The sequence below is a fragment of the Hemitrygon akajei genome, chromosome 5 (genome assembly GCF_048418815.1).
Source record: "Hemitrygon akajei chromosome 5, sHemAka1.3, whole genome shotgun sequence".
Taxonomy (NCBI): Eukaryota; Metazoa; Chordata; class Chondrichthyes; order Myliobatiformes; family Dasyatidae; genus Hemitrygon; species Hemitrygon akajei.
This window is the reverse complement of record NC_133128.1, coordinates 33,636,046-33,652,581: the sequence shown is the minus strand read 5'-3', so window position 1 is coordinate 33,652,581 and position 16,536 is coordinate 33,636,046. Positions and strand designations below refer to the sequence as shown.

Sequence of the window (16,536 nt, the reverse complement as noted above, 5' to 3'; positions counted from 1 at the left end):
ATGTCTCCCTGCATTTCTTTATATGTTAACTGCTTTGGGAATTGGCCTGAACTACCTTTGCCTGGGAAAACAGCCCACTTGCACCTAGCTGTGCCAACATCCCAGGTTCCCAAATACCTCTGTACTGAGTTGAAATATAGCCATTTAGGAAAGATTTGTCAAGGGGCACAATGTCACTGTCTGCAAGCCAGACAAACAAAAAACTAAAGCTCTAGAAGCTCTAGAACGACCAGAATATCAATGATAGGGTGACTGACAGCAGGTACTTCTCTACCGGTATGGTTACTACCAGCTGAACTAGATTAGTCACTGCATTTTTTAACACAGAAATTGAAGCACATCAAGATAACAATGTTAGAAACCTTGTATGTAGATTACTCATTGTTGTGAAATGTGCTGCATTACCAGGATATGGTTGCCCGTAAACTCTGTTCTTGAATTCATTCAGTGTACACTGGCGTGTTCTTTTGATTGACGGTAAATGAACAAAATCTGCACAGATGTCTAATGCAGATAGTGGAGTGCTTTTAAAACAATGCTATTTACAATTGCATCCTCAAAATCTTCATTGTAACATTCAAGATGATTATCGATATCTTCAAATTCTTTCTAGTTCCTAACTTGTTGAAGTAGTGAAATGCTTGCATTTTCACTCCTGGTCATTTCTGGCATCTCCAAGCCTGGATGCTTGAAACCTCAGTGAGCAAAGCAGTTCTGAATTTTTTTTTCACTGCTAGTTTCTCGGCAACTATCAGTGACAAAAATCACTGCCTTTTGAACATAACCGTGCAACTGATGCTATTTAAAAACTGTTTTCTCTCAGTATGGTGTAATGTCTGATGGCCACATGGTGTGCACATGACTGATACTGGTTAGAAAATGTTCAGTATCAGTCTCCTTCCCCAGTTAAGTCTCAAGTAAACAAAGGGAATCCTGCTGGTTTTCTTGATTTGTTTTTGTTCTTTAAGAGTTGTCCCAAATAAGTGGCTGCCCCAATTAACCAATGGCTCAATTTATCAAAATCTACTTTCCATTTAAAACTGAGTTAATCAGATAAGTAGATCTATGTACAGTAATAAAATCAGAATCAGGCTTAATATTACTGGCGTATGTTGTGTAATTTGTAACTTTGCAGCTGCAGTACATGGTAATAAAGCTGTGAATTAGAACAAGAAGTGTATATAAAAATAAATAAGTAGTTGCAAAAGGAGAGGGAAACAATTACTGAGGTAGTGTTCATGGGTCCATTGTCCATTCAGAAATCTGATGGCAGAGGGAAAAAACTGTTCCTGAAACACTGAGTGCCTCTTCAGGCTCCTGTACCATCTCTTTGATAGTTGCAATGAGAGGTGAGCATGTCCTGGATGATAGGGGTCCTTAATGGAGGATGCCACCTTTTTGAAGCATGACCTTTTGAAGGTGTCCTGGATGCTGGGAAGGCAAATGCCCATGATGGAGCTGGCTGAGTTTACAGCTTTCTCCAACTTTTTCCAATCCTGTGCAGTGGCCTCTACATACCAAATGGTGATGTAACTAGTTAGAGTGGTGTACCTGTAGAAATTTTCCAGTGTCTTTGGTGACATACCTATTCTCCTCAAACTCCAAAGGAAATACAGTTGCTTCTTTTGTAATTGCATCAATATATTGGGCCCAGGATAGATCCTCAGAGATGTTGACACCCAGGAACTTGAACTTGCTGACTCTTTCCACTTCTGATCCCTCGATGAAGACTGGTGTGTGTTCCCTCAACTCGACTTTCCCTTCCTGAAGTCCACATTCAATTCCTTGGTCTCACTGAAGTTGTTGCTGTGACATCACTCAACCAGCTGATCTATCTTGCTCCTGTAGGCCTCCTTGTCACCATCCAATTGTCCATCACATCCCATTGTTTTCAGTGAGAGCACTGCATGTGCATTAGATTAAATCTGCTTAGAATATCCTGACTGAGAGCTAGAAAATGTGCTAGCTTGTTAGGCTCCATGAGGAATCTGTTGATACTGTACAGGAGCTGTGGGTAGCACCGTGGAAAGATTAAACCAACATTGAAATTTGGGTCTTGCGTGGAAAAAAAACATGGTTAACTCCAACTAAAGTATTGGCATGGGCTGGAAAATTTGTCCCTCTTCTGCATGCTTGTAAAGGATTCTTCATACATCAAATTTGATCAATGAATTAATTTTTCAAGAACTGCAAATAATGTGGACCATAAGTAGGCACTGCAGTAATAGAGTGCCCTTTTCTCTTATGTAATATGGTCATGAATTAGAGATTGCAAGTTAATTGTTCATTCTGAGAAGTTCTATCAAAGCTTGTTGCATTAAATTTTCATTGTAAAAAGCTTTATGAAAAATGTAACCACATTTTCATAAATCATTTCAATATTCTATAAGGTACCTGTTGCTTGAGAAAGCACCTAAAGAACTTGCTGAGCGTACTCACATTTTTAGTAGCTTTTTCTATCGACGTCTGACCCGAAAGGATAATGCTGAATCAGAGGAGGTGAATAATCTCTCGTAAGTAAATTTTCCACCGTTCACATACTCAATTCTGTGGTGTTCATTTGTAGTTTTTTTTTCGGAGATATAAGCATCATCTGTAAGGGCCAGCTTTCATTGCAGTTGGGAAGGTGATGGTGTGATGCCATCCTGAACCACAGCAGGCACTCCGATAAAGGTACTCGCAAAGTGCTTTTGAGCTATTTCAGGATTTAGACCTCATTATCAATATCTTTCCAAATCAGGATGATATATGACATAGAAGGAAGGGATTCTGCACGTGGTGTTCCCAGGCGTCTACTGCCCCTTTCTTGGGTGGTAGATGTCATAGGTTTGGGAGGTGCTGCTGGAGTAGTCAATGTGACATTTTGTGCATGGTATTCACCACTGCCACTATACCCTGGATGCACAGGGAGTGAATGTTCTGGTTTTGGATGGGATACCAGTCAAGTGAATTGCTTTCACCAAGATGATGTCAAGATTTTGACTTCTGTTGAAGCTGCACTCCAAAAATCCAGAAAGTTAAAATAAAATATTCAGCCATGGTCTTAACTTGCATCTTGTAGATAATGACAATTTTTTTGGGGTATCAGGAGGTGAGTCATATATTGCAGAGCTCCCAGCCTCTGACCAGCCCTTGCAGCCATGGTATTTACATGGCTGGTCTATTTGATTTTATGATCAAAGTGATTCCAAGAATTATTATCAAACCATTTGCACTTTTACAGCTTTTTTTCCCCTCTGTGTATTGTCAGCTGTAGGTGTAGGTTAAGTTGAGTTGCTAGATTTAGATACTGGAAAACTACTTTTTTGACTCTGCTTTCACTAACTTTGTTTTTCTAAAAACAAAAAAGATGTTGAATCATTTTGGATTCATTCAAATTAAAGAAAAACTGAAGATTTGACTTGGTCTTAGTGAATATTGTTTAAAATTTAGCTTGAACATTTCTGATTTTGTTTGGAAGTTCATGCAGATGATCTTTCCATTTTGTCATCTATTTAATATGTAAGGTTGCCTCTCCTCTTAATTGGAAGACCAATGGGCAAAATAATACCTTGGACCAATTGGTGTCTGGTATTGTCAACTGAATACTTCCAATTTAAAAGGACTGTTGAAATGAACTATTAATGTATGTAAATGTTTTTTCTCATTATTTGGCAGTTCTGACTCTAAACGTTATATTTGGTCACATGCACAGTTTGAAGTGCATCTTTTTTCCTTCTCGATATTTGTGCTGGAACTGACACAGTCATTTTGAAATGCAGATTTAGACTTCTTCAGATCTTTAGTGTCTCTGGTACTGTTTGCTGAGAATGAGGCTGCTAAAGCAAAAACCTGAAACTATTCAACAAACTATTCTAGTTTTTATTTGCAAATACTTCCCAATAGCAAATCTGTAATTTACTATCTGGGAATATTGTACTGACTTTCTAGAATACAACAGAAGAGACATCAACGTGTGAAAACGTGGACTCGTCATGTGGATATTTTTACGAAGGATTTCATATTTGTGCCGGTCAATGAAGAGTGAGTACACTTTATTCAGGTGTTTCGGAAGTAAAGGCACTGAGCTATTTTTGTCAAAACGCTGAACCTGGCTAATGTCCTGTGACTGAACTACAGTATTATTGTTAACTGACAGAATCTGCTAATATTTTAAATTTCTTGCAAGAGCTATCTAATAGTAAAAGATCAATACTAGAAACAGTTAAGATAAGCCACATTTTGAGTTATCTGTTTTTGTATGGTTTGCACATGGATGATCTGGTATTGAGAAGAAATGCTGAATATTTGCAGTGCTTTAGTTTTACTAGTGACTGATTTATCCATTTGAACAAATATCAGACTGAAGAGATGTGAAATATTATTAGTAACTATGAACTAGGGACAAATGAATAAAATGCAAACTTGTTAGTTTATTGCTGTCATGTTTTCTTCCAGGTCTCATTGGTACCTTGCTGTGATTTGTTTTCCTGGGTTAGATAAAATATTTTATGAATCTGATTTGACCAATGAACCAAAGGCAAGCAGATTACTTTCAAACCCATCTTCCATACACTTTAATAGTGAAATCATAAATAGGGATCATATGTCATCACCGGATGACCTGGAGGGTAATACCTCTCTGAGTGTGCCGTCAGAGGATTCAGAAGGTAAGAAACCCAAGCCTCTTACTTGGATGTTTATTGTTTAATTTATTTATTGATATCTCTTCAGCAATGGTTAGTATAATCAATTTTTTGTGAGACAACTGTAGTTTTTAATAGATCCCTCAGAATTAAATATATCAGCGGTCTTAATGGATTAGAAGAAGCAAGGAAAAAAATCTATTTGCTGAAACAAAAAAAGAAAGTGAACATTTTTTCTCAAGCCACAGGATTAATCACTTTATTGGAGAACTCAAACATGAAAAATTATTCAAATAAACTGTTACAAAAGTTGATCCTGCTAACATTTGCTTAAGCATTTAAAATGTTAAAATTCATAGTTATGTATGAACTTTTTATACTTGTTTCTTAAACAAGAAACCCTATTCAGGGGCAACTGCCTAGGCAATAAATGTCAGCTTTCTCAGTGTTGCTGTTGCCCAAAGAATGACCTTTTAAGAAAATGTGCATTTCTTTTGAGCCTTCCATTTGTTGGCATTTAATTCAGTGTCGTCACTAGCGTCATCATTATGTGCCGTGTCGCACGATGTGGGCAATCATTGTCTTTTGATTGTTCTTGAAAAATGTTTCTACAGAAGTGGTTTGCCATTGCCTTCTGGGCAGTGTCTTTACAAGACTGGTGACCCCAGCTATTATCCAATATTCTTCAGAAATGATCTGCCTGGCGTTAGTGGTCACATAACCAGAACTTGTGATATGCACACCAGCTGCTCATACAACCATCCACTACCCGCTCATGTGGCTTCACATGGACCCAGATCAGGGGGCTGAGTAGGTGCTTCACCTTGCCCAAGGGTGACCTGCAGGCTAGTGGAAAGAAGGAGAACCTTTCACCTCCTTTGGTAGAGACGTATCTCCACCCCACCACCCGAATTTAGTGTCATAGTTTAAAATTATTCACAGTCCTAAGGGATAGTTGCATGTGCTCATTGTAGATTAATTTAAGTTCATGGATATTGGCATGTGATTAATGTGGCTATCCAGGACAATGGCATTCATTTTAATATTCCAACCAGATTTTGCTTTATTGTAGATAAAGATTCCAGTACTGCTGCTTGTATGAAGCCTTCTGCTTCGCCTACGCCCAACATGCAGGTAAATGGTCATGGCAATGTAGTATAATTTCTAAATAGTAATACTCTTGGTGGAAAAAGACTTTTTTTTGCTTGAAAACTAATTGAAAAGTAAGTCCATAAAAAATCAGCCCCACTGGAAAAAGATCGAAGTTTATTGATAGATCCTGCTTTGCATTTTAGTTTCAGCAAATAATTTCATTACCAGGTCAGTAAAGCTTAAGCTTGTGGAAATCATGAAAGTTTATATAGTTCTCTGGTTCTCTTAATTACTAAGTACGATTTCAGTCACATAGCATGAGAAAAATGTCCAATTCTTTGCTAGCTGATAGGAGCATCATCAGCAGTGATGATTTCTATTACTACAAGGGCTGCTTGATAGGATCACCTTTTCAGTCTGAAAATATGTTATTGTAAGAACATCGGAGTAACAAAAGTAACATTGAAAAGGTTAAATGCAGAACCTGGTTTTGGACAATGAGTAGAAGAGCTATTTAAAAATGAGTGACAAACAGGTTTAAGACCTAATAACAGCGTTCTCCCCAGAATTAGAGACTTGTATTAATGGGGAGGTATAGTCTTTGAAAAGTACAGCTCAGAAACAGGCCCTTCTGCCCATGTAGTCTGTTCCGAACCATTTAAACTGCCTGCTTACATATTAAAAACCATATATTAAATCAGTGTTAAATACTGAAACTAGATGTAAAATCATACAGCATAGAAATTAAGCATTTGGCCCATCCTGTGATATCTGTGCCAATCAAAAGAATATTAGTGGCTATAAAGATTCTTTAAGTCCCTTTTTCTATGCCCCCATCCCCAAGTCTATCAGGAAATGAAAATTTGCCAAGTTCATTCCAAGCTCGTTTGCCTGCTGTAGCCCAGTTGACAATGTTGTTGAATGTTCTTGAACTATTTCACTAAAAGGACAAAAGCAGCTGATCTTTAAGCATCCACACCAATGCATTTTCAAGCAGGAGCTTTACTGGAAATGTAGGAACACTAGAAACACTAGCCTGTGTACTTCATTTTTTTCAACTCCCAAAGCATTCGACACAGTTTTAATGAATTCATTACCTCATGGTTGAGATTATTTGGCACAGATTGGAAATTTCTATGCTTTATATTGCAGGTTGCATTTACCAGTTGCTGGAATAGGACCACTTTTTAAAATATATTATTTTAATTTCTTACAGGAATGTATAAAAGTACCCAAGATTCTACACCAACAAAGAGAAAAGATACTCAAGCAGTAAGTAGGAGTGAAATTATTAATTTTGAAGTTATTTTGATTCCAAGCAATATATTATTGTTGTTAAGATTAAGTTTCTTTTCTTTTTAAAGATGAATTGACGTGTCCGTGTATGGCTCAAAATGCCACAATATAATGGACAGTCCCTTTGGCACACAGTTACTTTGAGCTAAGCATTAAGATACTGGCATTGGCACCTTTTATATTTACAAACAGTTCTCTCATACACCTGAAATTTACGAGTTGTTCAATGCGTGACAGTGAATTCCTTTTGACATCCAGGTTTGGAATGTTTTAGTTAATGAACTGATTCCTTCAGAATATTTGTGAGGATAACTTTAATAGAGGGTTAGGCAAATCAGAGTACAGTGAACTTTTAAATGGATTTAACATTCAGTATACATAAACATTTACTGGAATTTTCTTTGCCAGTAGGTAGATACTCTACTTTTAAAATGAATGATACAGGTCCAGTCTTTGGGAATGTCACTAGGCAAAGTGGAAGCATTTGGAAAAAGTTTTGGAAGGACCCATTGTAACTCCTTTAGCTTTAAGGTTTTATGAAGAAGGGTAAGGAAAGACCAGAAGCATTGGTCCTGTATTGGGAGGAACCTGAATTCAACATGTTAAGACAAGTTCCGTTAAATGTGGATTGAGAACTTGTACTTGCACTCCAGTCAATCAAATGTGACCAAAATGAAGTAGTTGGAGTTCAAGGCCAGTGATGATAAAGGGTAAGGTGAAAAAAATTTAAAGCAACCCAGATGTCATAGGACATTAAACATATTTATAAAAAGACAGCTTATGGAAAATTTAAAGAATAGAATAGAAGCCTACAGGAGTAGAATGTGAGGAGTACATAAAAGAAAAAGTAAATAGAAATGAGAAGTGTCACAAAACTGTACTGATGAACAAAATTAAGAAAAATCACAGCATTTTTCAAGTTTGGTAAGGATAAGAGGGTAACCAGGGAAAACATTAAGCCAGTTTAGGTCCATAGTGGCATTCTGTGCATCTATATTCAGAATGGAGAAAGATATTGGAGAATTCAAGGAGGGGGATCATAGATTTACCCATGCAATATTCTATGTCTATCCTCTAAAATTAAGGAGCTGTTTTAAAAACTGAGAGGAAAACAATCCTGCCTCAACAACTTTGATATATCACTGATTTGCAAAGTATAGGTGGATTTCTGCATGCACCTTTTTAAAGCAGCCCTCCTTGTTGATAAATAGTAGTAGAGTTTACCAACAGGTGTCCACTTATTTCATGCTTTCATGCTGTGTAATTTTTTTTTCAAGCTGTGTTGGGGAACTCTCAGATTTGCAATAAAGATAAAATTTCTCCAACTTCCAAGCCTTTGAATCTAAACTTTTAACAAGTCCAGAAATAATTATCTGAAATGTTCACGTGTTAATATAATCTTTGGTGACGATATTTTGGTCTGTAATTATTTTTCCTTTTCACTGCCAAGAGGCACAGGTGACTCATTTAAACAAAGTGGTTCTAATCTCTATTTTCTTTAAAAATAAGGTGATCTTTCTCAACTGAATTGATCTGATTTTTCCTCAGGCCATGTATTCTAATAATGGACTCTTTAAGAGCGGCTTCACAATTGCACACAGTGAAGATTTTACGAGAGTGAGTATCAGTAAAGTGTTGTATGTTGGAATACAGACATAGAACAATTGTGCTAACTGCTTTGCTACTGTGCTGCCCCTTCTGCTTTGGAGTAGAAATTCAGGAGATGGCACCAATCATTAGTATTCATGTACCCTAGCTATAGGTACACATGAAACCCAGCTGGTGGCTGGTATGAATGCCCATTTGCTGATCCTAACCTTATCACCAACCCTTGACCTCCAAAATGACTACAATTCTGTTTCTAATGTGAAAAAGTCTTGAAAGAAAACTGTACTATCTTAAATGGTGACAACTGAAGAATGTTGCTGGGTGACTGCCAGGACAGGGAAAGGAAACAGGCAGACAGTGCAAAGTACCCTGTGGCCGTTCCCCTCAGTAATCAGTATACAACTTTAGATACAGTGCGAGGGATGACATACCAGGCAAATGTGCAGCAGCCAAGTCTTTGCCACTGAGTCTGGCTCTCTGGCTTAGAAGGGAAATGGGGGGGAGAATGGAGGTGATTGGAGATTCATTAGTTAGGGGAAAGGCAAGAAATTCTGTGGATGTGAAAGAGACTTCTGAATAGTATGTTGCCTCCCAGGTGCCAGTGTTCACATAATTTTTAAGGGCAAGGTGGAACAGCCAGAAGTTGTAGTACATATTGGTTTAATGACATGGGTAGGAAAAGGGATGGGGTCTTGAAGAAAGAATATAGGGAGTTAGGTAGAAAGTTGACAAGCAGGACCTTAGGGTAGTGATCACTGGTTTGCTGGCTGTGCCATGTGCTACTCAGGGTATGAATAGTGTGTGGCAGGGTTTCAGATTTGTGGATCATTGGGACTGGGAGGGACGTAAAAGAGGTGGGGGAGTGGTATTGCTACTCGGACAGTATCCCAACCCCGGAAAGATGGGGGGATCGTCTTTTGAGTTAGTATGGGTGGAAGTCAGAAACAGGAAAGGAGCAATCACACTGATGAGAGTATTCCATAGGCCCCCACAATGGAAACAGGAACACCAAGGAGCAGATCGGTAGGCACATTTTGGAAAGGTGCAAAAATAACAGGGTTGTTGTCAAGGAGGACTTCAACTTTCCTAATATTGATTAGCACCTCCTTAGTGGAAAGGGTGTGGATGGGGCGGAATTTGTCAGGTGTGTCCAGGAAGGATTCCTGACAAAATGTGGACAAGCTGGATAGAGGAGAGGCAATACTGGATCTGACACTAGGCAATGAACCTGGTCAGGTGACTGATCTCTCAGTGGACAAGCATGACAGAGACAGTGACCACAACTCCCTGACCTTTACCATAGCTTTGGACAGGGATAGCAGCAGACAGTATGGGAAGGGATTTAATTGGGTGAGTGTGAATTATGTTGCTGTTTGGCAGGAACTTGGGAGTGTAAATTGGGAACATCTGTACTCGGGGAAATGCACAACAGAAATTTTAGAAGTTGTTTAGGGAGCACTTGCATGGTGTTCTGGATTGGTTTGAACTATTGAGGCAGGGAAAAGATGGTAGGATGAAGGAACCATGGCTGACAAAAGATGTAAAACATCTATTCAAGAGGAAGAAAGAACCATACTTGAGTTTTAGGAAGCAACGATCAGAGATGGCTCTAGAGAATTACAAGATAGGCAGAAAGGAGCTTAAGAATGGGTTTAGGAGAGCTAGTAGGGGGCATGAGATGGCCTTTGCAAGTAGGGTTAAGGAAAACCCCAAGGCATTCTATGCGTATGTGAAGAGCAAGAGGATGACCAGAGTGAGGACAGAACTGTTCATGACTAAAAGAAAATTGCCAGGAGCAGACCTCTACATGCACGCATATACTTTCTTGTAAGTTCTATTTACTACTTAGTCTTTGCTACCTATTCCTTTGCATCGGTATTTGCCATACATCCTGTGATGTTTTGCTTTGATAAGGGTGTTTTGCAAGTAGTTGGTAGTGATAGAAGTTACAGTAATGAACCTAATGTTCACCTTGCCCTCTCCCTGGTCTAGGTATCTACAGATAGAGTGGGAAGTGAAAAAAGGAGGACAGCGCAGTTTCACAGCTGATAATATGAAAGGGTCAGTTCCCAGAGTTCCGAAACAAGATAACAGCAGTGACTGTGGCATTTACTTGCTGCAGTATGTGGAGAGCTTTTTTCAGGTAACTCATTTTTAGTTAATCATTATGATGTTGTGGACTTTTAAGTTTCAATACCAGTGAGCTGTTTGTTTTTTCTCAATCAGGGTTGCCTGTAAGATCCCCTGGTTGTAGATCAAATATTGTTGAATAGGAAGAACCAGCAAATCTCATTCTTGGTCTTGCGTGTCTTTCACCTCTCTCCCAATAGTTCACATTAACACTCTCCATACCTCTCTGATTCCAGCATTAGTAGTATTTGTGTTCATTTTTATTACGCTCCCAGCTCTGACCATCTTCACCCTACCCACACCACTCCCCCAAGCTAGCCCCTATCTGCCCTCTTATTTTGCCTTTATCTATAAACCACCTGCCTCTGTTTCCCAATTGCACTCCTCCCACACCCCTATCTGACTCTATCTATCATCCTTCAACCCTCCCAGTCCACCAGTAACCTCTGTTGAAGGGTCTTGGCCCGAAACTTCTGTATATTTCCCTCCATAGGTGCTGCCTGACTTACTGAGTTCCTCTAGCATTTTGTGTTTGTTACCCCGGTATCTGTGTCCTCTGTATACTTCTATCTTCCCTCTCCACTCAGACCTGATGCAGGGTTTCAGCCCGAAACTGTTCCTTTCTCCCCACTGATGCTGCTTGATCCGCTGATTTCTTCCAGCAGATCGTTTGTTGTTCCTAATTTGTATGCTAATCTATTGAACTATTCTGGTTTAATGATCTGCCTGCTTGAGATATCAAGTCTGCTGCAATTGCATTATTACTTTCTAACTTCAGTTTTGAGCACTTTATCCATTTTTCTTGAAGGGGATAAACACTGCTCAGTTGTACCACCAAGTTTTGATTTTCCTTAGTTTTGCTTAATTCAATTATGTTATGAATTTTAGTTCACGTAAAACCAGGAGGTACAGCATTGTGAACTAATGTGCAAAGAAAAGCCTTGCAATTCCTGAGTTTCCAGTAGCGAAGGTAGAGTCCATTGTCATTAGGCTAATCCACGAATAATGATTTTGCTGCCCTCTGGCAACACACAAGGAAGAGATTTAAATAACGTGCTAGTTGATAGGCAGGGTGAAAAGTGGAGCCATCAAAAAGGAGTCCTTTGGAGAGAATTGGAATTTTAAGAGAGGAACCAAATGACTGGTAGCTTGCATCAGTCTTCCTGTAAAAGATAGAAGTTACATTACAAAAATAGCTCTTGGAATATTTCAAAATTGGAAGGAATGAAGGAAAATTCATCATTTTTGGAGCTGCACACTTGACAAGTCTTTGGAAGCTGACGGATTTCATCCATGGGAGGCCAAGTGGCCTAATCCTGCTACTAATTTGTATCTACGTACTTCACTATAACAGACATTAGTGAAAAGTATTGGATAAAATTTTGTGTTATCTTAAGCATTTTTAAAGTTAAGGAGCACAAAATTTACCAGGGTCATTCAGAATCCATATAAAGTGGGAATATTCCATGTTCCAACCACATTCAATGATCCTCATGAATAATTATGAGAAACATCAAGCTTAGAGATTCAGTTTAAAATATCTCAAAAGAAAAATACTGCAAATGCTGGAAATCTAAAATTAGAACAAAAATCGAGCAGCATCTGTGTGCACGCCATAGCTAATGTTTCAGGACATTAAGTGTGTGTGTGCACCCTTAACTCCTGGCAGAGTCGTCGGGGCACCATCATGACAAGCTTTTTGCACTGATCTTTTTGGTGATTGCTCGTTATACGGCATGTCTTGGACATCTGAAACCTGGCTGAGTCCATCCCTCCCCAGGTTTTTGGAGCCGGCTGGATTCAGGAATCTTCACTCCGAAGTCCAGCGCTGATGCCACTACGCCATCAGCCAGCCTATTAATTTAAATAGAACTCCATAAATACCGAGGAAGACATTTTACCACAGAATTTGTTTTTGCATTGGATATTGGCTTCATCCCCCCCCTTACAAAATGACATATTCTCTTTCCACAGAATCCCATCACAAATTTTGACTTGCCATTGCAGTTGGATAAATGGTTCCTGCGTCAAGAAGTAAAGAAAAAGCGGGAAGAAATACAAGATTTAATTCTGCATTTACACAACCAGCAGAGAACTGATCATGAATGCATGTACAGTACATGGCATACATAGTATACGAGGTCATTTCAAGCCTCTGATCATCTTGAAGATATAAAGATTTTAAATTCAACTGTAAATGTTTGAATTGGATAACTAATGTAGCATATTCCATTTAAAGCAGTTTTGTTTATAGCAATGTACAGTTTAATAAATTATACTGATTTGTGACTCCTTGAAACTTGCTGTTAATTTCTTACATTTGTTTCAGCCCTGACGATACCTAATGTTATTGGCCATTTAGAGCACTTTACACCCCAGACAGCAGGTACCTTATTAATCTTTATCACAGTCTGAGCATGGTGTGATTCAGCTGTTGCAAAAATACTTATTCATCAGTTGGAATATTAACGGGTGGATTAATAATCTGAACTATTTATTTTCTGTTTTCAAGTAATTACAGAATTGGAGATGTGAGTAGTATGAAATTTTATCTAGGTTAGTACAATTGTCAAATATGTACATAATACTATAGTGTGCCAGCAAATTTTCATTCATTAACTCCCACTGAGTGGTTCTTTGACTGTTATAATGAGGTTGACAGGAGTGAAAACAGATCACAGTGCATTAATGAAAAAATTGTGCATAGGTGCCAACTATTGTTTTTAATAGAGGGGTTTTGTCAAATGTCATATTTTGCATAATTCAGTGACTACTTGTATATTTTAATCTTGGCATTGTAGGAACAGAGTGAATCTTACCAGGAAAATGAAGCTCAAAATAGAGAAAATGGAAAACTAAATACATCATGTTAAAGGACTATCTCCCTTTTGGAAAAACAGTTCTTTAATTTTTTGTAGTTTTATCCATCCATATTGAACAGATACAAACAATGTCTTAATGTCTGAAAATAAACAACATGTGAATGTAGAAATGGTAGAACTCATTTTGGAATACTGGAGAGATGTAAGTAACTTACATTGCAATAACTTGGGTTTATTGCTTCATGCAATTTATTTGAAGTTGGAGCAGATAAGGTCAATAGCACAAATGCAGAATGTACAACTGTTTTAATGTTAATATGAGTGTATATTTTAATTAAAAGAAGAAATGTGAAGGATGGTGAGTGAATCAACACCAACATTTAGTCTTCAAAGTATTAACTACTTTTGACATCCAAAAACCTTTATAAGAACAGAAGTAATCAAAGTGGAGGCAGACCATGTGTTCTATGGTTCATAGTTGATCATGTACCTTCCAGTACCTTCGTACACTGATCTCTCCAGTTCAAAACTGGACAAATCTGTCTTAAATATATTCAGTACTGGGGACTCAACTGTTTATAATCTATAATATAATTGAAGGGGCTGAGTAGGCAAATTTACCAATAATGCAAAGATAGACATGTTAACAAGTTGTGGATATTGAGGTGTCAAGTAAGTGGGAAAGAATTTACCAGCCAAAATAGAATGGACAAATATGAAGTTATCCAGTTTGGAAGGAAAAATTAAAAAGAGAATTATACTTTAAACCGAGTGAGACTAGAAAAGTATGAAAGCCTTTCGGGAACCTAGTGCATGAAAGGCAAAAAGAAAACATGGAAGTACAGCAAGTACTTAGGAAAGCTAACAAAATGATGGCACTTGTTGCAAGAGGTCTCAAAAATAGGAATTTAATTCAAATTACAAGATGCAGGTAAGACTACACCTTGAGTTCTGCCTACATTATTGTCTCTGTATATGAGGAGAAATATATTTACACTGGAGCTGTTGCAGAGAAGATTTCTAAGGTTGATCTCTAGAATGACAGATCTGACACAAAGGAAGATTGGCCTCTACCTTTTTGGAGTGTAGAAGAATGAGAGATGATCAAATTGAAACATTGTAGATTCTTAGTTGATAATGAAAGGATGTTTTCCCTGGTGGGAATATCTAGAATTGGGGAACATAACAGATCACCAATTTCAAATGAGGGACGAAGATTTCTTTCTCTAAGTAAGTGGATAGGTAAGTAAGTGTTGTGAATATTTAGGGTGATAATCTCTGCACCACAGACAACTGTGGTGGCAATCAGTGAAAATATTTAAGGCAAAGATTGACATTTAATTGACTTGTAGTTTGAGGGAAATGTGGATAGACCCAGAAAGTGTTGTTGAATCCAAGGTTAGATCAATCATCATTTTATCGAATGGTGGGTGAGGCTTGACAGGCCAATTGGTGTATGTATTGACAGTGCCCTTCTTACATATGACTTCCTTTCCTGAGAACTATCTTCAAGTTTATTGTTCTGGAAGTCAGAAACATCTGTTTTCTATCACTACCCATATTAAATCGCTCTATATACGCTTGCTACAATTCTTTTGTTGAATAATCACCCTGTTGTATATATTGCATATATACTGTATTTAGTCATTAATGCATACCATAAAGCATTTTATCAGAATCAGGTTCATTATCACTGACGTGTTGTGAAATTTGTTGTTTTGCAGCAGCAGTACTGTGCAATCTATAAAAAATTACTATAGATTACAGTAAGAAATATAGAAATAAACAGATCATGCAAAAAGCAAGATAGTGTTCATGGACTATTCATGGATTTACTATCAGCTTTTAAAAAGTGAAAATGTGTGTGAAGTTGGATTTCATTGTCAACTCAGGGAACCCATGTACTTGATTTCAGCAAGTGACCCACCACAGCCATTTTGGGTGAACAACTCTAGAGATTCTTTCAGTACACTCTGGAGCACTTCCCACTTTAGCCCTGAAGGACTTATCTCTTATTTTGTCATTATAACCTTCATTCCTGCATCTTAACCCTTTATGCTCAAAATGGATTTTTAATATTTCAGTGGCATTATCTCACATTCTATCAGACCTGAGGGTACTGACCCACATATTGCTTTGTAAGGAGAATTATAACCCCTGCCTCCCATCAGTCTGGTGAACCATTGTTGTCCTTTCGAATGCAAGTATATCTTTCTTTTAAGTGTGCACACCATCCCTGGTTCAGTCTTTCTAGAGTCCAATATAATTTCATGTCATATTTACTCTTGTATTCTTTTCCTCTTGGCTATAATGGCCAACATGCCAATTGCCTTCTGAATTACTTGCTGCACCTGCATGTTAGTATTCACAGGAACAGTCAGGTCCCTCTGAACAGCAACACTATTTAATCTGTCACTATTTTAAATAAAAACTCCCTTTTTTTAAAGTAAGTGAATGATTTCACCTTTTCCTCTATTATAATGGGGCCTCACTTATTTAGTTGGGTTGTCTTATGTCAGTTTTGAAGCCACTGCATTATCCTTGCAATCCACAATGCCAACCAGCTTGGTGTCATCTGTAAATCTGGATATATAGTCCCCTCATACAATAGTTAAGGTCTCAGCATCAGACACAGCCTTCTCATCTGAAAGCAACTCACCTATTCCTTATGTTTCCTGTCCATTAACCCTCCTCGGTCTATGCCAATTTGCTCTGCTTAATAACCTATTATATAGCACCTTATCCAAACGTTCAGAACCAGACTTATTAGTTTTCCCTCTAACAATCTGCTAGCTCCACTCAGAGGGAGAAAACAACCGTTTTCAGATACGATATTCTTTTGTGAATCCATGCTATTCTCGAGTAGCTTGCTTTTGAAGTGTTCTATTATCACTTTATTAATAGACGCTGGCAGTTTCTTATTAGTTTTAGATGAACTTGTTATTACTTACCTCGTTGTCTCC

The 16,536-nt window shown here is 38.0% G+C and overlaps 1 protein-coding gene across 7 annotated transcripts in view; it reads left to right on the top strand.

The window, feature by feature from the left end:
• LOC140727614 (sentrin-specific protease 7) overlaps nt 1–13,050 on the top strand; it is a 90,449-nt gene extending 77,399 nt beyond the window's left edge. For all 7 annotated transcript variants that reach the window (XM_073045202.1, XM_073045201.1, XM_073045200.1 and 4 more), the window contains 8 exons: nt 2,391–2,513; nt 3,931–4,023; nt 4,438–4,649; nt 5,698–5,759; nt 6,934–6,989; nt 8,562–8,630; nt 10,614–10,764; nt 12,726–13,050. In XM_073045202.1, coding sequence (XP_072901303.1) covers nt 2,391–2,513; nt 3,931–4,023; nt 4,438–4,649; nt 5,698–5,759; nt 6,934–6,989; nt 8,562–8,630; nt 10,614–10,764; nt 12,726–12,884 — 925 coding nt within the window. In that variant the 3' untranslated portion in view covers nt 12,885–13,050. The remainder of the gene's footprint in view (nt 1–2,390; nt 2,514–3,930; nt 4,024–4,437; nt 4,650–5,697; nt 5,760–6,933; nt 6,990–8,561; nt 8,631–10,613; nt 10,765–12,725) is intronic.
• The last annotated feature ends 3,486 nt before the right edge of the window (nt 13,051–16,536 follow it).